Below are 27,962 nucleotides of genomic sequence, written 5' to 3'. Positions count from 1 at the left end.
TACAAAGTACTGACTGCTTGGTGAAAGTAGTCCCGGTTGCTTTAGGGGTGAGCTCATCGGCGGACGATGACTCCTCCGACTCGGAGTCGGATCCAGTTGCGAAGAAACGGGACATTCCAGTAGAAGGTTACCACTGAAGAGAGACAATTACAAATACAGTGCATTACTTGATGCAACGTTACATGATGCAACGTTGCCTGATGCCTATGTAACCAATATTTGCCAACTTGGTGAACGGCGACCAAATTAGATCTTTCAGAGGCAAGGGGAATGTAAACACAGACCGTTAAGCAAAGCACAGTATTATCATAAGGTACACTGGGTCATGTTCGGAAACAATATGCAAGCTTGCTCCCTTGCTAGTTCATATTTGCTCCGATTTGCTCACACATAACTTCACTGGCTAATCCCACTAAGTTAGCAACAGCTAACGCTAATTTAAATGTTCCGAACACAGGATGATGACATAGCATGATACATAAACACCAAATAGTGATGGCAAATAATACAAAAAATGTGAAAATGGGTAAATTGTCGCCACTGGAAAGCACATTTCGATGTTCATATTTCGTAACAGTCTTCTAGCCATTCTCGTATGGCTGAGCAGTTAGCAGATAGCATCGCTCAAAGGGCCCGGCGTCGGCTAGCCAGCTGGCAAGGTAGCTAACCTTAGCTAACCCGCTGCTCTTTCATTAATGATTATCAACGAAACTTGATGATATATACTTTGTATTTATATCTTGTCTCACCTGTTATCGAGTGAAAAAACGTATTCCGTGAAGTGTGTACTGTCTGCGATGAAATTTAAAATCCAGGATTGCTTTTGGTCAGCACAAACGACAGCGTGCGCCTGCAACTTTCAGCACTTCCGGCGAAAAAGGAAGTCTTTGCCGGATTCTTCGCGGGAGTAATGCTAGGGCTTCGCTATCCTCGTTACCGCAGCCCTGCCACCCAACGGATGGAGTGTGAATTGTCGTTCGTTACTTTGGTACACTTTCACCCCCATTTCAGCAGAGAACCTTATCATTTGAGAGCCTCCGTTGATGTTAATTACAACATACACCGCTAAACAGTACTCGTCTCTCTATATTTATTACATGACCAGATACAATGGTATACAGAGATGCTCATATGTAACCAGCCCTGTGAGATGAAATTCCTTTGCTTGAAGGGTCTGTATTGACACCTTTTATTTATTCTATCAATAGAATGATGGGGAAATATTTACGAGGGGAACACATAGCCAGAAATTCAGAGCACTGCAAATTCATACCAGCCTATGCTATGGTCAGACTTGTTCACCTGTTGCACAACGGAACCATTTCCTTAAGGTTGAGGAACTTAGTGGTTGTTGAAAAACCAGTTGGGTAAGTGATATGATTAATACATCTGGTGGTATACATTTGTACACAACACCTTCAAGATTACTTATGAAAGACGTGCAACACCTGTTTGATGAATTAAGAAAATGAAATTTCAAGGTACATGTAAAAAAAACACTTGTGCAGACACAGGTAAACTTTATACAAAAGTACAGTTTTATTGTCACAAATAATTAATAATAAAAATCAAGGAGAAGTCCTAGAGAGAGAACAGTCAAAAGGGAAAGCACATTTCAGAAAGAATGCAGTTTGGTTTGCATGACACCAGTCGTTTGGGTCACACCTCTAACAGCAGAGAGAAAAAGCAGGGGGTGTACACGTGTTCATGTATGTATGCGTGTCCTTGCGTGCGTGCGTGCGTGCGTGCGTGGTCCATTGGTACACCAAGCTTTGCAGTGGTCTGATTGTAACTTGTCGACTCTGATCCAGACCTTTAGGCGACTGGGTGAGCGCAGGGCCACTGACGCTGGACCGCTTACAGCACCGACCCAGCACGGGTGCGGGCCAGATGCGGCCCACAGCCGGATCACGGCTGCCAAGAGGTGGACTGGAACAGCATGCCTGGGAGCAGTGATCCAACTGCCCACTCTTTCACAAAAGAACAGACTGAAAAATAAGACGCTATGCAAAAGAAAAAAAAAAGAAGAGAGAATAAGAGAGGCCCAGTCGCACTATGCCAGCACACACACACACACACACACAAGGGCTGGAAAGGGATTCATTCCTCTCCTTCTGTGTTTATCTCCCTCCTCTCACTCTGCTTCTCCCTGCACGCCCTCTCCACAGTACTCTTCACATTCATTAGAAAACTCTACTGCTACAGCATAGAAAGGGGGTTATGGAGGGGGGTTGGTGGGGGTACAGCAGTGTGTGTGTGTGTGTGTGTGTGTGTGTGTGTGTGTGTGTGTGTGTGTGTGTGCATGCGTGAGAGATGGTTGAAAACTTAAGTCCAGGTGTGCTTTATGGGTGCTGAGGTGAGTGTGTGTGGAAGCTTTGAGTCTTTACAAAACAAAATCCTTCAGGGGCAGGTAGAAAAAAAAAGAAAAAAAAAGAAGAGAGTTATGAGCAAGAAAGTATTTTAAAAAATAAAAAAAGAGAGACAAAACAAAAATCCACATTAAGACAGTTGGGAGAGAAGAGGGAGGGAAGGAGAGGAGAGGAGGAGGGTAGAAATACAAGATGGTGCGGAGGATGGCATCTCCTGCTGCGCATGTTTTGCTTCCTTAGGTCGCGGGGGGGTCACAGGAAGTAGTCGGCCACAGGCTTTTTGGAGGGGATGCCGCGTGTCTCCTGCGGCGCCGCCTCAAAGATGATGAACTCTTTCTGCAGGTGCTCATCCAGCTCCAAGATGGCCGCCACGTTACCACACCTGGGACAGGGGAAGGACCAATCAGCTTTCAGACAGATACAGAGACGGCTGATCAGCTTTAAGAGGTGCCCGTTGCATAGCAACCCCCTCAAAGACACACATCCTAAAGAACAACTGAAACAGTCTTAAAAACAAAGTATAGATTACATGCCCGTGCACACACATACAAACGCCTAAATGCGTCTTGAATGGTATGATAAGGTTTTTGACTCGTTTGAAGCATACACCAACAGCAGAAGTTAGGAGCTAACCACACACACGCACAGCCGTAATTAGGAGCCAACCTCACAGTGCACACACAGCCACAGTTAGGAGCTGACCACACAGTGAACACACCCACTCACCTATGGCAGTAGTTGGGAGCTAACCACACAGTACACACACACACACACAAACACACTCACCTATAGCAGTAGTTGGGAGCTGACCACACAGTGAGGACTGTCTCGTTGAAGTGCCACTTGTATCCCTCCATGACCAGCTGATGGGCTCGACAGATCATGTCTATGTCGTTAGCAGCGTTAAACTGGGCCACGACGTCGCTGCCAAACAGGTAGCCAGCTCCGCGCGGACTCACACCCCAGCCGGTAGTGTCTGACGGGGGAAGACATGCGACACAATGCACATCAGAAGAGAGTCACTTCACACAGATGACGTCACTTCTGAGACATGGGACAGAGGAATGACTACAGGAATCCTAAACACCACACACAGATGTTTCTTTCAGGTTGACAAGCCTAATACTCTGAGAACTATACATGCCTTGAAACCACACACATACATACGTACATACAAACACAAATATGTGTTATGGTACATAGGCACACTCATACAGTGGTGCTGAATAGACTAATGAGCATGTATAAAAATAGTTATATATTAGTAGTATAAACTATATAGAGAACAGTATAAACGTATACTATATACGTATACATATATAAAAGAAGTATAAACCTGGTGATTGTTTAGGTCATGTTTATGCCATTTTAGGTCTTTTTCAGCACCACTGTCAGCCTATTGAAATGGCAACATGAGTCTGAGTATCTCATATGCCCCAACAGAGGCAGGTGTTGGTTCACACGCGCTTACCTTCAGGGTCTGACCAGAGGAGGTCGCACATGGGGCCGTCATGTGGCACTTCCTGTTTCCTGTCGATGGTTCTAATCTGGTCCAGTGTCTGTATGGAGGGCGAGAGACCACCGTGCACACAGAAGATCTGCACACAAAGAGGGACATTACAGTTAGCACAACAAGGCTAGCCACCTCCACGCTGAGGTCAAGTCTCACCATCTCAGTCCCATTTCTATAACCTGTGTGTGCTTTGTGTTGCTAGCTTGCCATCTCAGCTTTGTGTTGCTAGCTTGCCATCTCAGTCCCATTTCTATAACCTGTGTGTGCTTTGTGTTGCTAGCTTGCCATCTGCTATCTTGCCGTACAGTCATTGTACTATCCCCCATGTACTTTAGCCCCATGTGGACTGGGTCTATTAATGAGATTTCCAGATGTGTATTTTTGACAGACAGACAGAGACATACACACACTCCTTTGGCCTATTCTGAGGCAGGAAATGTCCTGATGTTATTTTAGAAGCATCAAGACCACAATGAGTCACACAATTACAGCAAGCACAGCAACAAGCACTCCAGCATGTGCAACAGCAAGCAGAACTGCACTACAGCAGAAATGCAGACCACAGAGGGCAACACAGGGCAGTGTACCTTTATGTGTTCATTGGACAAAGCCAACTAAACAAATGAAATATGGATGCAATTATTCCCATTATCTTATAAGAATTAAGCATGCATTAAGCATGCACGCAATTGTTCCCATCATCTTATAAGAATTAAGCATGCATGCAATTATTCCCATCATCTTATAAGAATTAAGCATGCATTAAGCATGCACGCAATTATTCCCATCATCTTATAAGAATTAAGCATGCATTAAGCATGCACGCAATTATTCCCATCATCTTATAAGAATTAAGCATGCATGCAATTATTCTCATTATGCTAAATTGAAGTAAAAACAAAACAATTATCACTATTTCATTGAATTTTTAATCATTTTTATTTTTATTATCTTATTACTTGTACTATATTTTAGTTGCTTTGATTTGCCGTTGTTTACGGATTTCTACTGGTGACTCAAGTACAGAACGCGCTACACAAATAAAGCTGCCTGGTCTTCACTCATCATATTTAACCCTTAAAGGTGTAGGTTTTTGAACAAGGTAGGTTCCGCAACAATTGAAGGTTCTAAAATTCTATGTTGAATTCAATGAACCCAGATATTCTTTAGAACGTTCATTTCTCAACATTCCCATCACACCGGTGTGACGGTACTCCTTTAAGGGTTAAAGAAGTATTTGACAAGAGGGGGTTTAGAGAGGCCTGCACCCACCTTTCCATCAATGATGGCCGAGAGGGACAGGTAGTCGAAGATCTCCGTGCAGTACCTCCACACAGTCACAGAGCCGTACTTTCTGAGACACTCGTCGTAGAACCCATACACCTGCGTGATCTGCCGCGACTCGTGGTTGCCACGGATAAGCGTGATTCTGTCAGGGTAGCGCACCTGAGGAAGGAAGAGAAAGGCAATACCAACAGGTACTGAGAACAAGTCCAACGACACGGGTCAGTAAAGCTGCTGGGAATCACACCCCTACACCCACACTTCAGGTGCCTTCTGAGGCAAAAGGATTCATGAGCTGGCTAAGAAACACAACAGGACAGGGACATCCCTCTCCATTTTCAAAAAACTCCTGAAGACCCAGCTCTTTAGAGAACATCTCCTCTCATAGCACTACTTACAACTAGTCTTGCTGATCCTAGCACTTACCACCTGTCTTGAACTGACACTCAACTGTTTAAAAACAGCACTCACTGATGCACTTATTCTTACTGTACTCTACCTTTTTAAATTGTCCTAAAATTGTTGAAAGAATTGCTTTAAAACTTAAACCGTTTACCATGTTAGTTGCTTTGGTTAAAAATGCGTCAGCCAAGTGCAATGTAATATGCATATGAACATGTGTAAGATGTGAGGGGGAGAGTAACGTTACCTTGAGAGCCAAAAGCAGGAGAAATGTCTCAACACTGTAGAAACCTCGATCCACAAAGTCGCCCATGAAGAGGTAGTTAGTCTCCGGAACATCACCGCCCACCTGTGGAGGGACCGTGCAGACCATGAGGAGAGGGGATAAGAGTTCCGGGCTGGTGGCACATTCTTGCTATTTCACAACACTGCTCTAAAGGTAAACAGGTCTCTGAAGGAACTCCTGATACCCTGAAGCAGACTCTGTTCTCCAAGGGCGTTAGGTTTACCTTCCGACGCTGTCGGTCATTGGCTTAGCTTCCTCTGCTGGTACGTACTAAACTTTTACTATCTGATTAAACCGCTCAACCATAATTATCCACAAATTATAACTGGTGAACGGGAGATTGCACAGACTTTAAAATGTTCACCATTTTTGGCAGTTTGGAGGTACTTTGAACAGGTTCCTTCCTCACAAAAACAGCTTTACACCCAAACAAAAGGAGGAGATTATTTGGGTCATGGCCAAAACAATCTCTAAATAAAATAACAACAAACAGCAGAAGATCATTGATTTAATACTCAGCAACACTATAACATCACAGAAGGTTTCCAGATTAAAGTTCTTCATGAAATTGGTCAACATTAATGCAATCTACCTAATAACTACCTGGGAAACTAACTTGATATCTTGAATGATCATTAAACCACTTTATTTCATATGAACATTATAACATTATTATTTCCAAAAAAGCAAGTAGTGCAATAGTTTGTTATACATTATTCTGCCTCAAAAGTGCATTGTAGGCACAATTTTCAAGGTTTAATCAATTGGACAAGCTGGCAAGAATGGGCTGATCTGCAGTTTGACGTGAATGACAACACAACACACTTACTCTAAACAGCTCCTTCAGGTCGTAGAACTGTCCATGGATATCACCACATACCTGTGTATAGAAGATTAAGTTAGCACTCTTAAAAGACAGGACACGAAATGAAACAAACTGATTATGCAAGCTAAAGCATTCCTACTTACTGTCACTGGAGAATCTACTCTCTGTACGTTGCTCTCCTCCACAAGGATTTCTCTGTGATGGGACAAGATTTCATTCAAATAGGGTCTTAAGGTGAAGAACCGCTTTGCTCAGTTGAAAAATTATGGACAAACCAACCATGAGCTATAACATAACTTAGAAAACTTTAATGTCCCCGAGAGGCCATTTGTTTTACAGTACAGGCATGTTGACACATAATCCACAAAACTTTAAACCAAAAACAATGACTAAGCATTTATGTTCTGCGTCAACATATGTTGTGTGTCTGGGTCACCAAGATGGTGTGTCTCCTTGCTTGTTGTTATTTACCTGGCTTTGGCACACAGTGCTTTGACCTCATTTTCTTTGATGAGCTCACATCTCCTCAGCTGGTCGATCTGTCTGTCCAGATCGCTGATGTCACCCATGGCCAATTGCACAAACAAGGGAGATGAGACAGAGGGGGAAGAGAGAGAGAGAGAGAGAAAACACCCAGCTGTACCCCAATCACGTCACTCTGGTAATCAGTATGGCAGACAGACAACCACTGTTCCTGCCTCACACAATACAGACTCCCACGCAAACACACAGACGAGAGAGGGGCCGGGAAATGGATGCAAGAGATCTGTTGAAAGAAAGAATTAAACCATTTAGAAAATAGCTTGCAAAACGAACTAATTGTCAAGCCTACGGGGGCACAGACTGATCATACATCACTCTTTAAAATTCAAAAAAGTGTCCCTTGTGGTAGAGGAATAGTATGACAATATCACTTCTACGCCACAATACATTAAACCGACAGAGCTAAACTAACACAGTGCAGGGAGGATATCCCAACTTAGAGCGCGGATCAAATGGGTTCTGTAGGAATCAAATCAACGCAAAGTGATGGTGTACTTTAATCAATCGTTTAAAGGTGGCTAACGACCAGAGTCCATTCAAGCAATCGGGCTATATTAACGTTACCGTTAGCTTCACGACTCTGAGGCCGCTTTGCAAAGCTATTAGCACCAACAGTGATGGCAGAGATCTACTCGACTTATATGCAAACTATCAGAAACAAGCTGAAATACGGAAGCAAACTACACAACGTAAATAATCTGATATATATGTGCACCAAAATGAAGCTCTAACTTTTAAAAATACCGGTTCACTCTTCGGCTAAGTTATTGGCGAGGGGTTACGCACGTTAACTGTACACATAGGCTAATTCATGGTTAGTTAACCCTCGGAAACGACTGTATGTGATTTGGAAAACAAAATGTAGCTTTTTAGAAGTATAATCCAGCCACCAAGCTTGCTATCCAACGTTGAATCTAAACGACGTCAACTGAAGGAAATCGATTAGGTAACATTAACCCCTATAACGTTAGCTAAAGCGCTAACAGGAGCCTGCTAGCCTTTCAGCTGCGAAACCACTTAACTTAACCTAAGGTTAGCCAACTTTTTTAATGTTTCGGTGAAGCGCCATTGACGATAAGGTTTCGCTAAAATAACACACTTGCATCTATTATTTGACCCTAAATTGACGTGAATACTTTAAAAACGTAATCTGATATTCAATTCAATAAACCAGAGTTATCTTGACCTGTTTAACGACGAACTCACTGTGGGAAGTATTGCTAACGTTAACGTTAACTGCTATTGCTAACGTTAGCTAAAGTTACAAGTTGAAGCATGCCTGCATGACAAAATAGCTTATTTAGCGACCCAGAGAGAATAGGTATCTTTATATAATACGGAGCAGTTAACTGGCAAAATTACAAGCAAGCAAAAAACAAGCACAAAGGTAGACTTTAGAAAACAGCACATAACTGTGAATGTGTACCACCTTCCAACTAACGTTAGTCGTTCCCTTCCTAGATGCTAAATGTCCTGCCTTAAAACTATCTAGTTAGCTCATCAGTGACATAACATCATAATGTTGGCCAATCTACTCGGCCTCTGATAAACGCAAGCATAGCTATAAGTTACCCATAGCATGGCTATCCCTTTGCTAGTAGATGCACAGTAGATAATAGGGTGCGCTAGGGCTAGCCAGCAGTGACTAGCTTACATGCTAACCATTAACCTAGCCGGCTAACCTAACGTTAACGAGAAAAAGTCGACTTTCGTCGCATTTGTTCACAACAATAAATCACCTAGAACAATATTCAATTGAATCGTACGTTACCTCAATCACATATATGGTGTAAATATCGAAATTCTACTGTAGGGGTAATTTCATTCGTTCTCGTTTTTCTTCTTTCTCCCGGTGTAATTCCTTCTTTTCTTACCCCACCTCAATCACCGGTGTCTGGTAGCGCCTCCCTTTCCGAAAACCCACTGACGTCGTGCGGAACATACTGCGCAGCCGCCCTCACAGGGGAGGGCCTCCTATCAGCCATGGTAACATTTAGAAACAAATGATAAACATTATATAATTTCATATAATTTATTAAAATGTAGGCTGGTTGATGGGGTCATGTGGGGTTTGTAAATTCCCCGAATGACAGAAAAAGTTTAAGAACCACTGCACTGCCCTATCCCACCCATAGTGTTTATTATGTATTTATTTATTTATTTATAAATGCACATACTGTAACTACACTTATACATAGCCATATTCTACTGCTCTTCATTCTATTCATCTTGCACATACACTTATTCTTATGCTCTTATAATGTTACTGTTTCTGCACTACAATGGTACTGTTACCACACTGCACATAGCTGTACAACATATTGTAAATATCTGTCTATACATATTCCGACCACAACAAATGTAAACATTTGGATTCCAATTTTTTCATTTATTTATTTATTTATTTAACACTAGTAAAGTAAAGTTACATTGGCATATATGATTTATTCAAGTCATGAAAAGAAGGCATGACCCATCACAAAGTAACTGATTAAGAAATAGCTTGCCAGCACTCAACAACAAACTGACATGCAGTTAAAGTTCATCAGTTCTGGCCACAGGTCATTCTCTTATTTTTCGGGGGACTTCCTCAGTTTTCCCTTCAATTCAGCCATCATGAAAGGCGTCCCCATCCTGCAAACAAGAATAGACTGTAAACAGGCTGGCAGGACTTCACAGGGCACATCACACGTACCATAGACTGTATACAGTCTATCACACATACACTATAAAAGGACAAACGTATTGGGATGCCTGCCATTCCATTACATTCAGGCCTACCTTCATTCATTTAGCAGACACTTTTATCCAAAGCGACTTACATTATATTACAAAGGCATTGCACCCTGAACAACCTGGGCTTTGGATGCTTTGCACAAGGGCACAATGGTAGAAGCCGGAACTTGCACCCACAACTTTTCAGGCTACTGCATGCTAGCCCAGCTCCTTAAACACTACGCTACCACCACCCCATTACACCCACAGGAACTTCAATGATATCCCATTCTAACTCAATATGTATTGATATGGCAAAGCCCAATGGGAGTGCCATTGAAGTCCCTGTGGCAAGCATCCAAATACCTTTGTCCACATAATTTTGCTGAAGTCAAGTATCTTTTGCAAAGGCAAGTACCGGTATATACGGCATGATTTGTCAGTTTCAGTTCATCTTTGTGTGTACCAATGTGTGCAGTCAAGCCCATAAAATCAGCCATAATAACCAAATAGCAGATAACAATCTGTATGCAACCTGCATTGTGACAGGCACAGTACACTCAAACATTCAGCTGCAGGCACTAAAAGAGATGCACGCTGCATATGATAGGATGAAACTGACAGAAAAGTCCTGTGTTGGCGTACCCTATGGCATGCTTTGGTGGCCTCCACTTGGGTTTGCTTTTGGTCTGCCCCTCCTCTGCCGCATCCTCTGTCTGTTTCTGTTCCGAGTCAGATTTCTGCCGAGAGAGAGAGAGAGAGAGAGAGAGAGAGAGAGAGAGAGAGAGAGGAGCAGTCACATTAACAGACACTGAGCTTTAAAACGTTGAAAACAAACCATAATGTGGCTCCTAGTTTAAATGAGGGACAAAGTGCAAAGTGTAACGTCTAAAGTCAATGTTAATTTAATAACTAGGCTAAATCTATTTGCTATTAATAGCATTACCCAGATCCTGAGCGCAAATGCTGGTGGGTTATGTCAATGCTCCAATCAGCCACAAGACAGCTTCAGTCACATGCACCTGGCTCTTCGCTCATAACTGACTTTGCTCTTTGTGCCCCATTTAGTGTGCTACAACTGCAGACAGCTCAAGACAGCTTGCACTGTGTCAAAGCATCACACATGAGTATGGTAAATATGATGGCTGAAATTAGTACCTGTGATAGTGAGCTTTGGGCCTTCTCTTCCTCTTTCGGCTCTCTGTTGGTTTTTCTCAACACAGGAAACCCAGCTCCTAACCCTGGAGGGGCAGCGTTGGAAACATGCCATGTCAATCATCTGGCCATCTACTAACAACCACTGGGGCCTACATGGAATCTCTTTATAAACACGAGGAACAAGCCAAAAGAACACCCGTTTTTCTATTGAGTGTGTGTTTGTGTGTGTTTGTGTGTGTGTGTGTGTGTGTGTGTGTGTGTGTGTGTGTGTGTGTGTGTGTGTGTATGTGTGTATTTGTGTGTTTGTATGTATGCGTCTTGTAAACATGTGCAAATGTGTTTGTTCTTTAATTTTGCTTTCACTCACCAGGCAGCTTGACACCCATGACCCCAGCCCCTCCCGGGGGCACCCCGCGTGCGGGAGGCTTTCTGCTGGGGTCACCAGGGAGGGCGTCCTGCCGAGGACGGGCCCTGGGGGTGGGCTGCAGAGAGGCCAGATTCAGGAGGGTGCGTGGGTCTTTGGGAGGGCGGACCAGAGGGTTCTTCACTGCGATGCGAGACTTCTGGACAGAGAAGTCCAAAGAGGACCGCTGGACCCAGGAAAGAGGAGATTAAGGGTGGAAACAACACTGTGTCTACTGATGACGTAAATAAACATATTTCCATTTGAAATCAATGCAATTTACAAAGCTCTAGTTTAAATACAACAACTATTACTACTTCAGAATTGAACTGAAGAGAGTGTGAAAAGCAGGCTATTTACCTGTGGCCTTGCTGTGACGTCTGGCTCATCTTCCAGCGCCTCTTCCTCTGCTCCAGCACGCTCCAGCTTTCTCTTCAGCAACCTGTCATCCAGGTGTGTTGCCTCTCCATCCCTCACTTCTATGGTTGCCATGTCTTCAACATCTGGTTCTTCATTTAGTCCTGCCATGTCTTCAACATCTGGTTCTTCATTTAGTCCTGCCATGTCTTCAACATCTGGTTCTTCATTTAGTCCTGCCATGTCTTCTGGTAAAGCCTTTTGCAAGGCTTCCTCCATGTCATCTGGTCCTGCCGCTGTGATTCCATCCCGTTCTCCTGGCACGGTGTCTTCCAACTCAGCTTCTTCATTCATATCTGTTTGGCACTCCGCCACTGGTGCAGATTCATTTCCTGCCTTGTCTTCTAGCAGTTCGCTTTTGTTTTCTACCAGGTCACTTTCTGCAGCTCTTAATTCTTCCTGAGTCTCTCTGTGTTCGTTGTCCTCATCGCTACTCATGAATCCTGTTCTACACAACTCCTGCACTTGAGTTCTGCCAGTGTGAACTGATTCTTCTCCAAATTCTCTCTCAGACTCTGGGATGATGCTCTCTGGTGGTGCTTTTGGGTCCATGGGGCCCTCAGATAGCTCTGGGTTTTCTTCCGTCTCAGCCTCTGCCGTAAATATAACATCTGACTCCATCAATTCCTCTTCAACTGGCAAGTCTGTGAGTGTTGCTGTGGTCGACCCATTGAGCTCTAATTCACTCCCCTCATCCAATGATTTTGATTCCTTAGATAATTGCATCTTTATTTTTATTTTAAGTTCTGCTTCCTCTTGCTGTCTATGTATTGATTCAGACACTGGATTTGATTCAGACATGTCCATAAGATTCATCTCTTCAGGCGCACCACATGGCACAAACTCAGTGTCAGCCATAACATTGTCATCATGAGTATTTCTAAGAATGTCTGATGCGTGGCCATTCTCTGTGTAACCTGATCCTGCAGCTATTTCAGATTCCTGCAGTGCCAGTTGTGATTCCCAGGGTGTGTCCAACCCTGTGTGTTTGGGTCCGCTGGTTAGGTCTGCCTCTGTGGAAGTCGGGTCTGCGTCTTCCCTCAGGAGTGAAGCATCTGTCCCGGTCTCAACGAGCTCCAACTCTGCCTCATACAATAAGGCATCACTGGCCTCTGTGACAGGCGATGTGAAGTCATCAGTGAAATCAGTTTCACCTTCCTCAGAGTGCCATCCTTCATGTGCCTCCTGGACATCACTGTCCTCGGGGTCAATGGAGACTCCTTCATCCTCTGATTCCTCTGTGGGTCTCAAACCTTCAAACTCATCTCTTTCCTCTTCTTCCCCTCCTCCTTCTTCTTCCTCTTCTTCTTCTTCTTCTTCCTCTTCTTTTTCCTCTTCTTCTCCTCCCACCCTCTCCTCCTTCAGTGGTTCTGCTTTTTGTCCTCTCAGTTCCTCTGCACCAGCGTCCAGGGTAATATCTGTGACCTCACTGTCAACATCCATCATTTCCTGTGGGTTTGCGTTCATTTCCTGTGCACTTTGTCTAACTAGCAGTAGGTCCTCTTTGATCACCTCTGAAATGGTGTGTGTTGTGTCCGTCACAGTGACCGGTCCAGCTGCTGTTGGTAAATCCTGTAGCATTGCAGCTGCGTTGTCATTCCTGCTGTGCTCCTTCATCTCTCTGTCTCCATAGTCTTCCTCAGAGCTGATGTGCTCCACTCCTTCACACAGCTCTTTGTTATCAAAGACTTCTGCTGTGGCATCTTCTTCACAAACTGATTCCAGCACCATCATCTCTTCCTTCACAAAGTCTTTCTCTTTTCCACACAGATGCTCATCACTGTCACGACACTCTGTGACTTGGCCTTGTAACTGCAATTCTACTTCCTGTTCCTGTTCTAGCACCTCCACCAAGTCCTCAGCTTTTTGGCCCTCTCTCCCTTCGTCGCCTTCTTCACGTTGTTTGTCATTGTCATTATCCATTTTCTCCCCTGACTCCTCTGTGTTCTCCCATGAAAGTTGATCATCAGCAGGCTCATCAATCCTTTCGCCTCTTGATCTCTCTCCTTCTCCCTGTGGCCCACGTTCGCGCTCTTCATTTCCAGATGAATGTACAGCTTCAGTATCTTCCCCTGCCTCTCCGTCATACCATATAGTCAGTGGTTCAACAGGTTGATTTGAAGTCGGCTCTTGTTGTTCCCTCAGGTCGCGTGCGCTGTCCACCTGGTCTGGACAGGTGAGGCTGGCCACTGATACCTGTGCATGACTCTCATCATGCACTTCCTCCAGGCGATCCTGCGTTTTTAATTCATTATTTACACATTCAACTGATGACGCCACTACCGCCTCCACCAGTCTGTGAGTGAGTGCGTGGATTTCCTCTTCTTGGTCTGTGTGCGTGGTGAGGGACAGTGGTGCGTCATGGTCTTGATGGGCAGCATCGGGCGCTGTCTCCTCCTGGCTGGCAAGGCTGGCATGTGACTCGGGGGCTGTTTGCTCAGTGAGGAGGACGCTGGCCACTGTCTCGCCTTGTTCTGCGTGGATGGCACTGGACTGTGGAGCTTCTGCTTCTGGGTCATCTCCACGATCCACTTCCTGATCCATCACTTCCTCTTCCTGTGAGTCTTTCTGACCTCTGACCTCACCGTCAACTTCAACTTCACCTGAGCCACAGAGCTCACTTCTTACCGCAATCCCAGAATTCCCTGCAGCGGAGTCGTCACTCATCTCTAAACCGTTAAGTTTGGTTCTCAAAGCGTCATGCTCCTCTGGAGCCAGTGTGCCAGCTTTGTCACCACGGTCCCTAACATGCTCTGTGTGGCTTATGGTGATGTCCATGGTCTCGTCACCACGGTCCCTAACATGCTCTGTGTGGCTTATGGTGATGTCCATGGTCTCGTCACCACGGTCCCTAACATGCTCTGTGTGGCTTATGGGGATGTCCATGGTCTCTCTGCAACGGTCCTCACGGACACTGGAATCCTGGACTTGCGTCTCCTCCTCCTCCTCCTCACCCTCAGCAGTAAGGTCTGGCTTCAAATGATCTTTCACATCAAAACTCTTTCGCTCTGGTTCATCACCCTCCGGGCCAGTCTCTGAATACTGAACACTGTAAACATTTGTTTCCCTGTCATGGCGATGATCTGTGACGACTTCACACTTCTCCCACGGAACTGTGGGTAGGCGGCAGTGCACAGCCATGTCCGTCTTGGTCAAGCCCCTGTGTGGGGGCTCCTCCCTGCACTTCCGGTCGGCCGTCTCACTAGAAACATCATCTTCCTCATGTCTGGGTTCGCTGTCCTGGCCCGCTGGGTCAGGTTCTGTTCTCAGAAATCTGACCACCGAGACTGTGATGTAGGCCTGAGGGTGAGTAATGAATGAGTGTGTAATGAGTGTGTGTGTGTGTGTGTGTGAAGGAAGAGGGGGTGGAAAGACATAATGAGACAGAGAAGTCATTTTAATGAAGTTCATAAAAACACTGTCATTCACCAGCTTAATTGAACATTAAACAAAGACACACAATGCCATTAGAGGCACCTTTATGTATATTGGGCGGAAGAAACGGTTTAGTGGTATGACTAATGATACAATACATGACTGATAACACCACTGCCTTACAGCAAAACAACTTCATATGCTTAGTGGCTTGTGAATGCGTTGTCTACTGTAACATCACATTGTGCTTGGATTACTGTCCGACCTACAACAAAACAATTTACAGGCCTGCAAGGCCTTTGTATAGCCTACTACACATTTTTGTGTCAGTATAGTATACAGATGATAGTATACCAGAATAATATATCATAGTAGCAGAATGACAGAATGACAGATACACATGACAGAATATCTCGTTAAGTGACAGAATATCTCCTCTGTGTTCATTAGGAATAAAAACACTCACCAAGGCGGCCCAGAACGTCCGTCCAAAACGGGAAAGGACACTTTCATCAGGGTCCATAGCTGACTTGAATCTTGGTTCTCTTAGAAGTTTAAAAAATGTTCGAATATGTTACATGCCCGCGCTAGGCTAGGCTACTAGAAATTAGGCTGTATGACTGCAACCCAGGGAGCCCTAGTTCACCCGTTTAATCAGTCTGATCCGTGCGCACTTACAATCAAGAGTGTAGTCATAACATCATTATGTGTAGTGAAAAACTGCAGCTGATACTTTGTAGTCTAGTTCCTGATGTTGATATGTCCGGTTTTTAAAGAGGAACAGACATAGGCCTATGTGGTTCACCGAGGCAATGTGTAAACCCCAGCCAACAAAAAAGCAGCGTGACGATTGTCATGTTCAGGTCTAATACGAGTTGAGTAACCTGGGCAACTTGCAATGGGTTACAGTCGCTTTTGAAAACAGTTACCTGTGCTGGCGTCTTCTCGGTTTTCACTTCTCAAAATTGTCCAATGATATCCCTTTGCATCAACTTCTCATAGTTGTGTTACTTGACTCTTCGTTTGGGTAGCCAACTTCTTGATGTTGAGTAAAGACGACAAGAGGAAAAGAGTCGCTATCCTGACGCAATCTGATATTTTATATACAGTAAGATAGGTAACGCTACATGTCATGCAAACTCTATCCGATATGCTAAATCGAGGTCTGAATAGAGTTGATTGTTTGTGCATTGAGTGCAGTTGGAGTGAAAAGACAAGCTAATTTGGTCTACGCGTCAGCCGAGGAAAAAACAAGTTCACACGCACACAAGAATCGAAGGCAAGCTTTCAGCCGCAGCGGAAGCCATACAATGGCTTATTGTTTATTTATACAGTAGGGTGGGTATTTATCAAATTGTTAAATCAACTTTAATTCGCACAGACTCAAGCATACACACAATCATATTTTTTTACAAAATAATCTTTACTAATAAACAGTACAAAGTTGCATTAGTCACAAAAGTTAGAGAGGGAGATTGAGTCCTTTTAAATAGATAGACTGTAATACAAAATAAATATGACATGAAATGGTTTTGATTGAGTTAAAGAGCCTCTACATAAGGCACGTGTCCTGGAGTGGGATGTTTGGGCGATCAAGCTGAAGGTAAGTCTTCTGCACCAGAACAGTCCTAGTTGGGCATCATTCTTGAGCTATGTAGAGGGAACAATATAACCAGAATGAGAGGCAGGGAAACACAGTCTGCTTCTAAAGCAGCTTTGATAAGCTGCTATTTAGTAAAGTACTGATTTGATTTTGTTGTTGTTGCACAAGGTAAGTTGAAAAAGTGCCATGCTTTGAGGAGTGCCAATTCTTTCTTGGTTAATGCTGTCTGCTATTTTTCTGGGAATTGACATGACTGGGTGGCGTAGCTGAATGAGCTAGTCCTTTGTGTACTGTCCCCTTAGGATCTGTCACAAGGAATCACAACAGAACACCCTGTGTGATATGCTAACTAATCAATCAGTGTGTGTGTGTGTGGTGTTGGTGAATGCATGGGTGGGTACATGTGTGCCCAGGTCCTTGTCTTGTACACTAGTGTGAAGAAGGTGGTGTGTGTGTGTGTGTGTGTGTGTGCATAAGTGTGTGCATGATTGTGCGTGCATGGTTGTGTGTGTGTGTGTGTGTGTGTGTGTATGTGTGTGTGTGTGTGTGCATGTGTGTGTGTAACTCGCTCCTGTGTGTGTGCTTTGCTGACCACTCTACCTCTCATACAGAAATGCTGCAATAGGGGAGGACATTCTTTGCTTCACTGTTAAGGCCACTAGACTACAGGTGCTACCAACCAGATACAACCAGCATTATATGGTACCCTGAAAATCACTATCCACACTGTATAATGCATTCTAACTCTGATCACGTTGATCAGTTGCTCATATTGTAAATGGTTGTAATATGTACAAAGGGCTATACACAGCACGCCATGACCGCATTGTTGATCTCATTGCCAGTTCTGTTCAAGACATATTTCCAAAAAATATGCCTATGTATAAACACTCACGTGTAATACCAGACTGGTTCAACAGCTCTGATGATGTGTTTTGTAACATCCCTAACACTCCAGATGTTGTGTTCGTAGATACAGATAGAAAGGAGGTGCTAGTCCTGGAAATAGGTTGTGTTTATGGTCTGCATATGGAAAAAATGACTAAATACCAACCCCTCCCTGCAAAGATCAGTGACCTAGGCTATGCATGTAAGTTTGTGGCATTGATATTTGGCTGCCTGGGACATGCCTACAAACTGGCTGTCAGTAGACTAAGACTGGCAGGGCTACCAAAAGGAAAGTCTAAACAGCTGGCAAAATTCTGCTCCATCTCAGCTGTGATAGGCAGCTTTGCTGTGTGGCGTAAGCGATGCTTTATGTACCCTTTTGTGTGTGTGTGTGTGTGTGTGTGTGTGTGTGATAGGCAGCCTTGCTGTGTGGCGTAATCGATGATTTATGTACCCTTTTGTGTGTGTGTGTGTGTGTGTGTGTGTGATAGGCAGCCTTGCTGTGTGGCGTAAGCGATGATTTATGTACCCTTGAATGTCAAAGCTGTGTTATCTCTGAGAATATTTGAATCATTTCTGTAAGAAATTTGATTGGCGGATTCAAATAAAGAAATCAAGTGTGTGTGTGTGTATGTGTGCGCTCGCTCGTGTGTATACGGTGGTGTGTGTGTGTGTACTCGCTCGTGCGTGCATGGTTGCGTGTGTGTGTGTGTGTGAGCGTGCATGGTTGCGTGTGTGTGTGTGTGTGCGGTAAACTGGTGCGTTGAGAGCAGGGTGTGTGTGTGTGTGTTACCTGTCCATGTGCGGTAAACTGGTGCGTTGAGAGCAGGGTGTGTGTGTGTGTGTGTGTGTGTGTGTGTGTGTGTTACCTGTCCATGTGTGGTAAACTGGTGCGTTGAGAGCAGGGTGTGTGTGTGTGTGTGTGTGTGTGTGTGTGTGTGTGTTACCTGTCCATGTGCGGTAAACTGGTGCGTTGAGAGCAGGGTGTGTGTGTGTGTGTGTGTGTGTGTGTGTGTGTGTGTGTTACCTGTCCATGTGCGGTAAACTGGTGCGTTAAGAGCAGGGTGTGTGTGTGTGTGTGTTACCTGTCCATGTGCTTTAAACTGGTGCGTTAAGAGCAGGGTGTGTGTGTGTGTGTGTGTGTGTGTGTGTTACCTGTCCATATGCGGTAAACTGGTGCGTTGAGAGCAGGGTGTGTGTGTGTGTGTGTGTGTTACCTGTCCATGTGCGGTAAACTGGTGCGTTAAGAGCAGGGTGTGTGTGTGTGTGTGTGTGTGTTACCTGTCCATGTGCGGTAAACTGGTGCGTTGAGAGCAGGGTGTGTGTGTGTGTGTGTGTGTGTGTGTGTTACCTGTCCATGTGCGGTAAACTGGTGCGTTGAGAGCAGGGTGTGTGTGTGTGTGTGTGTGTGTGTGTGTGTGTTACCTGTCCATGTGCGGTAAACTGGTGCGTTAAGAGCAGGGTGTGTGTGTGTGTGTGTTACCTGTCCATGTGCGGTAAACTGGTGCGTTAAGAGCAGGGTGTGTGTGTGTGTGTGTGTGTGTGTGTGTGTGTGTGTGTGTTACCTGTCCATGTGCGGTAAACTGGTGCGTTAAGAGCAGGGTGTGTGTGTGTGTGTGTGTGTGTGTGTGTGTGTGTTACCTGTCCATGTGCGGTAAACTGGTGCGTTAAGAGCAGGGTCTGTGTGTGTGTGTGTGTGTGTGTGTGTGTGTGTGTGTTACCTGTCCATGTGCGGTAAACTGGTGCGTTAAGAGCAGGGTGTGTGATCTCCACACTGACTCGGAGTGCTTCTCCCTCCCCCAGTCTCACAGTGTTGATGGAGGCAGGATCCAGCGGCGTCTCCCCCTCTCTTCTCTCCTCCGTCTCCCCCTCTCTCTCTTCACTTCTTCTCTCTTCCGTGCTCTCCCTGTCGCTCTTCGTCTCCGCCAGTGCTCTCTGAGGCCTCCTCACACCATCGTCTTCCTCCTCATCGATGAAGGCCACCTCTGCTTCACACTCCAACATGGCCGACATTGGCTTTGGCTCTGTGGAGAGAGACCAAGTTAAGTTGATTTTTTACTATAGGGCAGGGGTGTCAAACATAAGGCCCAGGGGACAGATCAGGACCGCCAGCAGGTTTCATACGGCCCCCCAGATGTTTTGGGTATAAGGAAAAATTTGTAGAAAAGATATTCAAGTCCAGTTGTCTTCAACAATGTGTTATAAGCAATATCTCTATGATATGGTAAATTGATTAAACCACTACAAACCATCCTCAGGAAGGAAGAAGCAGAAAAACTAACATGGAAGTTGGGCATTTCAAGAGAGAAGAGCATATGACAGCAGTACATTGTGTACTTGTTTGCTCATAAGTGATATAATCAAACAGCACTCTGATACCCATGCAGAAACATGATAATGACCATGACAATGACGGCCCACCACGAGGTCTCATTCCAACAACTCTGGCCCACTACTTAATATGAGTATGACACTCCTGCACAGGAGCTTCCTGTCCAGAGTGCCTTCCAGGAAATGGTAGGCTAACAGACGACTTGGTGTTGAGTGTGAAAGTGAGGGAGCTGTTTACTGTGTGTGTGTCCGTTGGTGTTGAGTGTTAGAGGAAGTTGTTTACTGTGTGTGTGTGTGTGTGTGTGTGTGTCCGTTGGTGTTGAGTGTTAGAGGAAGTTGTTTACTGTGTGTGTGTGTGTGTGTGTGTTCGTTGGTGTTGAGTGTTAGAGGAAGTTGTTTACTGTGTGTGTGTGTTCGTTGGTGTTGAGTGTGAGATGCGAGAGTAAGGGAGTTGCTTACTGTGTGTGTGTGTGTGTTCGTTGGTGTTGAGTGTTAGAGTAAGGGAGTTGTTTACTGTGTGTGTGTGTGTGTTGGTGTTGAGTGTTAGAGGAAGGGAGTTGCTTACTGTGTGTGTGTGTTCGTTGGTGTTGAGTGTTAGAGTAAGGGAGTTGTTTACTGTGTGTGTGTGTGTGTTGGTGTTGAGTGTGAGATGCGAGAGTAAGGGAGTTGCTTACTGTGTGCGTGTGTGTGTGTGTGCGTTGGTGTTGAGTGTTAGAGGAAGTTGTTTACTGTGTGTGTGTGTGTGTGTGTGTTCGTTGGTGTTGAGTGTTAGAGTAAGGGAGTTGCTTACTGTGTGTGTGTATGTGCGTTGGTGTTGAGTGTTAGAGTAAGGGAGTTGTTTACTGTGTGTGTGTGTGTGTGTGTGTGCGTTGGTGTTGAGTGTTAGAGTAAGGGAGTTGCTTACTGTGTGCGTGTCCGTTGGTGTGACTGTGGACGCTTGTCCCCCTGCCCTGACTCGGTTGCCCAGACAACCGGAGGACAGCGCAGGTGCTGGTCAGCTCCCTGCTGCCGTCGCCGCCGGTGGCCTCGCTCTCTCGGGAGTGCAGCGAGGACATGGTGGCGCCTCCTGCTGCCCACAGGAGCGTAGTGCACGCTCTGCCACCTCTCAGCAGCAGGGAGAAAACCCCAATGCCATCCCCTGTCCAGTGCACCGTCAGAGATGGAGGGATGACAGGAGGGACTGACGGATGAGAAAGAGAGAGAGAGAGAGAGAGAGAGAGAGAGAGAGAGAGAGAGAGATTTAATCTATGGAAGTCTACATATAGACATGTACAAGCCTTGTTCTATGCAGTCTTTTGTATGATGGCTTTGGTAAGAGAAATGCCTTTTTTGTCATGAATTTGACTTTGTGAAAACAGAAGTCAGAGAGAATAAGAAAGAAAGACAGATGAAATGGAAAAGGTGTGATGTAGGAGAGAGATAGAGAGAATCTATCTATCTATCTAGAAATTAAAAGAGAGAGCGAGAACATTTATAATAGCATAGAATGAAAGAAAACAGGCTGTTGCTTTTTGGTTTTTGTATGTGCAGCAATAGTAATCCATTTCTGAAGGACTGAATTAAAGACAATTTCTTCAGCTTGTGGAGGTTTGTTCATGTTGATAGTTTGTGAGGAACCATTTTGGGGGCTGTGAACACAGTGTGTGTGTGTGTGTGTGTGTGTGTGTGTGTGTGTGTGTGTGTGTGTGTGTGTGTGTGTGTGTGTGTGTGTGTGTGTGTGTGTGTGTGTGTGTGTGTGTGTGTGTGTGTGTGTGTGTGTTGTTGTTGTTTTTGTTTTTGTTTACCTGCATGCACTCTCCTCCACAGTCTCTCCACAGGTGCCTGTAGGGAGCAGTGGTCGACCCGACACATGACCGCATCCACAGGCTCCGCCCCCTTGACCTCTGACCCTGGCTCTCGCAGCACGGCCGTGGCCCGGTACGTTCTGGGCTCTGTGAGCAGCGGACCCCAGACCTGCATCCCCTCCGTGACCTCCACTCTGTCTTCATCCTCATAATCATCATCATCATCATCATCATCGTCGTCGTCGTGGTCGCCTGGGTGTTTATGGTGCCTGCGTTGCGCTTCCTTTGTCTGCTTCGTCTTCTTCAGCTGCAGCCAGGTGACACACACGTCGGGCGGGTAGAACCCGGTGACCTCACAGCTGAACGTCAGCGCTCCGTTGTGATTGGCTGAGGTAATTTCTGACACACTGGGCTTCTTTATGTACCCTAGGAAACAGGAAGTCATAAAATCACCTCTGCTGCCCCTGACTCCCTCTCTACCCTGAGGTGGCTGAGGAGTTCTACTGCCCCACTCTCTCTCTACCCTGAGGTGGCTGAGAGTTCTACTGCCCCTACTCCCTCTCTAGTCTGACAGAGCTGCCAGCTCTGCCAATTTATGAGCAAAAAACCTTGGATTGAGATTTGGTGGGGCCAATCAAAAATGTTCATACACAGCTGTTTTGTTTGGCTCATTCAGGATCATTACTGTACAGCAAAGAAACAAGAAAAAATCTACCATTTCATATCATCAGTGGTTCTTAGGGTTGGGATCAGGGTCCCAGAGTTAAATTAACATTAGGGTCCCAAAGGGATCTACTAGGACCACTGGAATTGTAAAGAATAAGAATGAGGACCACCATCTTTACCAAACAAAATAATTAAGCAATAAGCCCTGAGAGGCCGTTCTATATCGTGAATATATAGCACAGCTGAGGGGTGTTGTTAGGCACAAAGCAAGCGAAGCGCTAGTAGATTCTTATCGGAATTGTGGCTTAGCAACTTTGAGTTTTAACCGTTATGCATTCTAAGCTCATTAGAACGATATGCGGTCTTATTTTTTTTATTTATTTTTTTTATTAGTTTATTTGTGAGGGACAATGCAGCGCACATTATTACATACATAGCTATCACAATCAATGCCATAACAATGTCTGTAGATGTGTTACATAAAAGGTTTCTAGCCAGTTGGCTAATTTGCAACCCCAGTCCCTGGTCAGACCTTTCTAAAAACATATTGTAATCTAAAAGTATTCTAAAAAGTCTAATATATGTGTGCATACACCTCTCTATACACATAGAGACCAACAAAACATGAAGGGTAATGTTAGTGTTCATACCCTAATCATGCACATCAGGACAACCACAACATACATAGGAACATCACAAACAGTAAGTCACGTAACACAACCCCCAGACACCCAACTGCCCACAGACTCACTTATACGGACAGCCAGTCACAACATACACAAATACAATAACACAGACAGCAAATCACATACAAAACAACCCTCAGATTCCTAGCCGCCCGCAAACTCTCACCTATGCGAACAGCCAGTCACACATAACATACAATAACACAGACACATAACATCACATCACTTACTACACAACCCCCAGATACCCAACCGCCCGCAAACTCTCACCTATGCGAACAGCCAGGCACCTACACAGACAGTACAGTAAAACATAGACAATAGAGTGTGTGTATGCATGTGTGCATGTGTGCGAGCGTGCGAGTCTTAGTGGTCACATCCCTGATTTACTTTCAGCCAATGTTTTACCTTACTGCTAAATGTTGTCAGTTCTGTTTGTGTTTTTAGTTCTATCGGTAAGTCATTCCAAAAGCGGGTTCCTATTACTGAGAAACATGACTGGCCGAAAGAAGTTTTGCGCCCCTCTACTGTGCAGTTACCACCCACTGCTCCTCTTGTGGCCGCGCTCCTTGCCTTTGTTTTAATGACAAATGGACAAAGTACAGAGGGCGCCAGATTATTTGCACATTTAAAAATTATTTTAAGAAAAGAAAACTTAATGAAATTATCAAAACTGAATAACTTATATTTTTGTAGAATTAAACAGTGATGTGATGTTATTGGTTTCTGGTCCATTATTTTCAGTGCCTGTTTATATAATGATGTGACTGGTTTGACAGTTGTCTGGGAGGCTTGGCCCCATACGGTAATACAGTATGATAAGTGAGAGAGTATCATTGCATGAAAGAACAATAGAGCTGCCTTGACCGGGATGTGATGTCTTATCATTCTGAAGCAGTTCAGGTTTGTCCGGACAGTCTTGCAGAGTTTCTTAACATGTTTTTTGAAATTAAGTTGTGAGTCTAAAATAATACCTAAAAATTTAAATTCATCCACTTCCTCTATAGCCTCTTGGCCTATTTTAATGGTACATTTGGCTTTACCTCTTATAGAGAAGCACATTGAAACAGTCTTTTTAATGTTAAGCGTCAGGTGATTATCAGGAAAATATACAACGGCATTGAACGCGATTGAACCAGTCATAATCAAGGACTGGAACTATCCGTTTTATAAATAGAAATAAACATTTTTGGTTTGGCTGGACTTGCATTCTTCTGATGTTGTGACATCCTAGGGGGGTCCGATGGCATGCTCCCCCAGAAGAACATTTTGTATATTTTAACGGTTAAATCCATCAATCTGGTGCAGTTTGAAACACAATTCAGAGGTTATTTTTTATCTATGGATGAAAATATTTGTACTGTAGTCTAAGCCATAGTTATGATGATACTGCAATAAGTTCCCAACCACAAAGCATATTTGCTGAGTTTTACTTCTGATATAGTCAAAAAAAGTGTACATTTCAGCACTCCATGAAATTATGCAGAAGTTGTCAGTGGTATTGTTCAGCTAGTTAATCTAAGACAAGATAGTTATCTTGGCCATTGTAATGGCCATCTATACATGCTATGTCTTCCTTTTTCAGGACAGTTTGGGCTACCCATATCTGGGAAAGTATGATGTGATAATATTTGCATGTGGTTTCATTATTTTTTTCTTCATATTTTTGCATTAATGTCACATTTAAATTTTCTCGCGAACCATTTATCACAGCAACTTGGCGTTAATATCATTGGGAAGCTTAAGATTACCCTGAGGTGGATGAGCAGGTCTGTCACTCTGCTGGCTTATCACAGCAACTTGGCGTTAATATCATTGGAAAGTTTAAGATTACCCTGAGGTGGATGAGAAGGTCTGTCACTCTGCTGGCTGCCCGCCGGCCTGTCTTAGGACATGGCATTTACAAATACATAGACAAATAGTTTCAACAGATAATATTCAATCTCCCACTTAGTTGTCCAGAAGTGACTAATCATATTTGTCCTTGTCTGATGTCTGATTGGCTATATATATTTCACTTATTTCATACTTTTGAGTGTGACAATCTGATTCCCTCTTATGCTATGTTGTTTTATTCTTACTTCTCTGGGCAGATTCCATTGTCCTTTCCTCTCTTCTCTTGTTACCCTGTTGTTATTTACCCCCCACCACACACACACACACACACACACACACACACACACACACACACACTTCCTGTCCTCACCTCTGGTCTCACGTGTGATTGGCTGTTTGAGGGCCGTGTGGTGCACGGTGACCCACACCCTGGTCCCTCCCCTCTCCAGCTCGGCCCGGGGCAGTCGGCACTGGCTCATGGCCGAGAAGTAGCCCTCTGCATCGGGTCGTGGTGCCGCTAGCGCTGGGGCCACCGCCACCGGGCACAGCTCCCCGCCCTCGCAGAACCAGCGGAACGTGATGATGTCAGGGTGGAACCGGGAGGCCTGCACCGTCAGCATGGTGGTGTCTGCAGCGCGGAACCAGAGAAGAAGCCGGAATACATTTATATTACATAAATATAGCAAAATCCCTCAGTAATGTCATTTTGAAGGTGTGATTTGAAAACATGTCAATTCTTTGTGTTGCTGTCTGTGAGAAGGGGTTATTTATTTATTTATTCGTCCATTTTTTTCTCTTCATTCACTCCTTTGTTTGTTTATTCATTTGTGTGTGTGAAGACTTTTCAACAACTTTTATTGTTACTGGGTAGTACCTGTATTCTCACTGATGTCAGACAACTTCATCTCGGACACTTCTGGAGCAGCTGAGAGGAACAGAAAGATGAGAAGATCATATAAGGCTATCACTTCTTTCCAATACGCTGAAGGAGATGAGTGTGTTTCACCATTAAATATTACGTTGACTAGGGCCCAGGATCTTGTGCTAAACGGTTGAAATGTACCGAGCACTGTAAACTGAATAAAGGACTCAAATATAAATGAAATACTGAAATGTACCGAGCACCTTGTCAATACTGAAACGTACCAGGACTATTAAATATTAATAAAATAGTGAAACATATAGAGCACACTGTAAACTTGTCAATACTGAAACGTACCGAGCACTGTGAACTTGTCGGAGACCCTCTCCACCACCACTTTGTCTTTGCCCCTGTAGGAGACCTGGCACTTGAACACTGCCCCCTTGTGGACAGACAGGTTGGGGACGAAGGTGACGAAGGAGAGGAGCTTCTTGTTGCCCCCAGAGGATGAGTAGACGGGCTGCTGGGTGGAGAGCTTGTAGTACCCCAGGGCAGTTAGGGGCAACAGAGGACCCTTCTCAGAGAAGGAGGACACTGAGACGCGAGACAGACGTCCACCTAGAGAGGGAGGGAGAGAGAGGGAATGAGAATGAGATGGAGAGAGGGAAGAGAGAGAGAGAGAGAGAGAGGGAATGAGAATGAGATGGAGAGAGGGAAGAGAGAGAGGAGGATGGGGAGAGTGAGAGGTGGAGGAAGGGAGAGAGAAGGAGGAGGATGAGGAGTGAGAGATGGAGGGAGAGGGAATGAGATGGAGGGAGAGAGAGAGGCAGAATGAAAAAGAAATAGAGGGAAGAAGTGTTGCAGAGAGAGAGGGAGAATGAGATGGACAGATAATGGATGAGAGGGGAAAGGAGAACAGGTTGGTGCGGAAGGGGAGGTATAGAGGAAGTGATAAAAAGAGAGGGAGATATGTGTTGAGAGAGAGGAAGAGGCTACTTAACAAAACACTGTGCAGCATTAGAAAAAGTTAGAGAGGGATAGAGAGAGAGAGAAATAAAGGGATAGAAAAAGGGAAGTGAATAGAGAGACAAACTGAAAGAGAGAGAGGCTGAAAGAGAGTGAGACAGAGAGAGAGAGAGAGAGAGCAAGACCCAGTGAAGTAGCGTTGACTCACTGTAAGGAGGTGCTGACACAAGAGAGACGCGGGAGGCTCGGCCAGAGTGATGAGGTCCTGGGACACAGGACACAAACCAACGCAACATTTTAGATTAAAAACAAACTCACGTGAAATGGAGAAGTGTTGGGACAGGGTGGAGAATGAGAGAGAGAGAGAGAAGGGGAAAATAGAGGGGAAAGAGGTGTTTATGTTTATGATAGTTCAAAAAGCAGTTGAAGGAACAATGCAGCTTCATCTTGGGGAAAAAATGAACAAACTGAAGAAAATGATTCCACAGAAGATTACTTCCACCATGGTGTCACCCCTCATTACAGAGAAACCCTGCTCTATGCGATAAAGGTGTTACAGCATATAAACACTAGGGGGCGATCTCATTACAGAGATACTCTATGAGTCTCTATGTGATAAAGGTCTTACAATCAGGGGGGCGCTCAGGACTAGCAGGATCAGAGCTGTACAGATGTATCTCTATCTACGGCTTGAGGCAAACAGTGAACAAATGATTTGCTTATCAAAATGTAGCAAATGAAATTGTCCTTGAATATTTTCTATATTTTATTTATTGTATGCATTCATGAATATTTTCTATGTTTCATTTATTTTTATGTATTTCATGCATTATTGAATGACCCTCCAGGACTCCTTTGGCCATTATGAGGTTGTTATTCCATTTCAGATGAGTAGATGCTGGAGTGAGATGGAGGACACAGAGATGAGGATCAGATACGCAAACAGGACCACAGAAAGGGGAGGGGCCACAGCCGTAGGGCAGCCGTGGCCTACTATACTGGTTAGCGCTTCGGACTTGTAGCCGGAGGGTTACCGGTGTTGTGTGCCT

At 44.7% G+C, this 27,962-nt stretch overlaps 4 protein-coding genes across 9 annotated transcripts in view; all 4 read right to left on the bottom strand.

Moving 5' to 3' along the window:
- The window catches only part of eif3c (eukaryotic translation initiation factor 3, subunit C), a 58,092-nt gene extending 57,219 nt beyond the window's left edge, over window positions 1–873 (bottom strand). For all 5 annotated transcript variants that reach the window (XM_076264790.1, XM_076264785.1, XM_076264786.1 and 2 more), the window contains exons 1-2: window positions 750–873; window positions 15–133 (exon numbers count right to left, since the gene is read on the bottom strand). In XM_076264790.1, the coding sequence (XP_076120905.1) occupies window positions 15–115 (101 nt within the window). In that variant the 5' untranslated portion in view covers window positions 116–133; window positions 750–873. The remainder of the gene's footprint in view (window positions 1–14; window positions 134–749) is intronic.
- A 642-nt stretch (window positions 874–1,515) lies between these two features.
- ppp4cb (protein phosphatase 4, catalytic subunit b) lies at window positions 1,516–9,120 on the bottom strand. The gene is made up of 9 exons (XM_076264784.1): window positions 8,995–9,120; window positions 7,152–7,446; window positions 6,824–6,875; window positions 6,684–6,734; window positions 5,816–5,917; window positions 5,155–5,328; window positions 3,841–3,967; window positions 3,156–3,345; window positions 1,516–2,751 (listed from the first exon to the last, which is right to left on the bottom strand). Exons 2-9 carry the CDS (start codon window positions 7,247–7,249, stop codon window positions 2,622–2,624), a joined length of 924 nt encoding a protein of 307 aa, XP_076120899.1. The 5' UTR covers window positions 7,250–7,446; window positions 8,995–9,120; the 3' UTR covers window positions 1,516–2,621.
- A 477-nt stretch (window positions 9,121–9,597) lies between these two features.
- LOC143101656 (uncharacterized) lies at window positions 9,598–16,915 on the bottom strand. Of its 2 annotated transcripts, XM_076264783.1 has the most exons (7): window positions 16,221–16,915; window positions 15,758–15,836; window positions 11,860–15,216; window positions 11,464–11,686; window positions 11,097–11,179; window positions 10,584–10,678; window positions 9,598–9,857 (listed from the first exon to the last, which is right to left on the bottom strand). In XM_076264783.1, the coding sequence occupies exons 2-7, from the start codon at window positions 15,812–15,814 to the stop codon at window positions 9,794–9,796; spliced, it is 3,879 nt and encodes a 1,292-aa protein (XP_076120898.1). In that variant the 5' UTR covers window positions 15,815–15,836; window positions 16,221–16,915; the 3' UTR covers window positions 9,598–9,793. The 2 variants fall into 2 exon arrangements, with proteins under 2 accessions (XP_076120898.1, XP_076120897.1); XM_076264782.1 differs by lacking the exon at window positions 16,221–16,915 and having other exon boundaries at window positions 15,758–16,214.
- A 15-nt stretch (window positions 16,916–16,930) lies between these two features.
- The window catches only part of LOC143102295 (uncharacterized), a 25,293-nt gene continuing 14,261 nt past the window's right edge, over window positions 16,931–27,962 (bottom strand). Inside the window, exons 7-13 of the mRNA XM_076265789.1 lie at window positions 26,305–26,541; window positions 25,456–25,776; window positions 22,176–22,323; window positions 21,898–22,091; window positions 21,018–21,293; window positions 19,666–19,806; window positions 16,931–16,941 (exon numbers count right to left, since the gene is read on the bottom strand). Of these exons, the coding sequence (XP_076121904.1) occupies window positions 16,931–16,941; window positions 19,666–19,806; window positions 21,018–21,293; window positions 21,898–22,091; window positions 22,176–22,323; window positions 25,456–25,776; window positions 26,305–26,541 (1,328 nt within the window). The remainder of the gene's footprint in view (window positions 16,942–19,665; window positions 19,807–21,017; window positions 21,294–21,897; window positions 22,092–22,175; window positions 22,324–25,455; window positions 25,777–26,304; window positions 26,542–27,962) is intronic.

This window comes from Alosa pseudoharengus, unplaced genomic scaffold (genome assembly GCF_046254945.1).
Source record: "Alosa pseudoharengus isolate Yale_2024_CS ecotype anadromous, Long Island Sound unplaced genomic scaffold, YU_APseudo_1.1 YU_APseudo_1.1_scf_4, whole genome shotgun sequence".
Classification (NCBI taxonomy): Eukaryota; Metazoa; Chordata; class Actinopteri; order Clupeiformes; family Clupeidae; genus Alosa; species Alosa pseudoharengus.
This window is presented reverse-complemented; position numbering and strand designations above follow the sequence as displayed.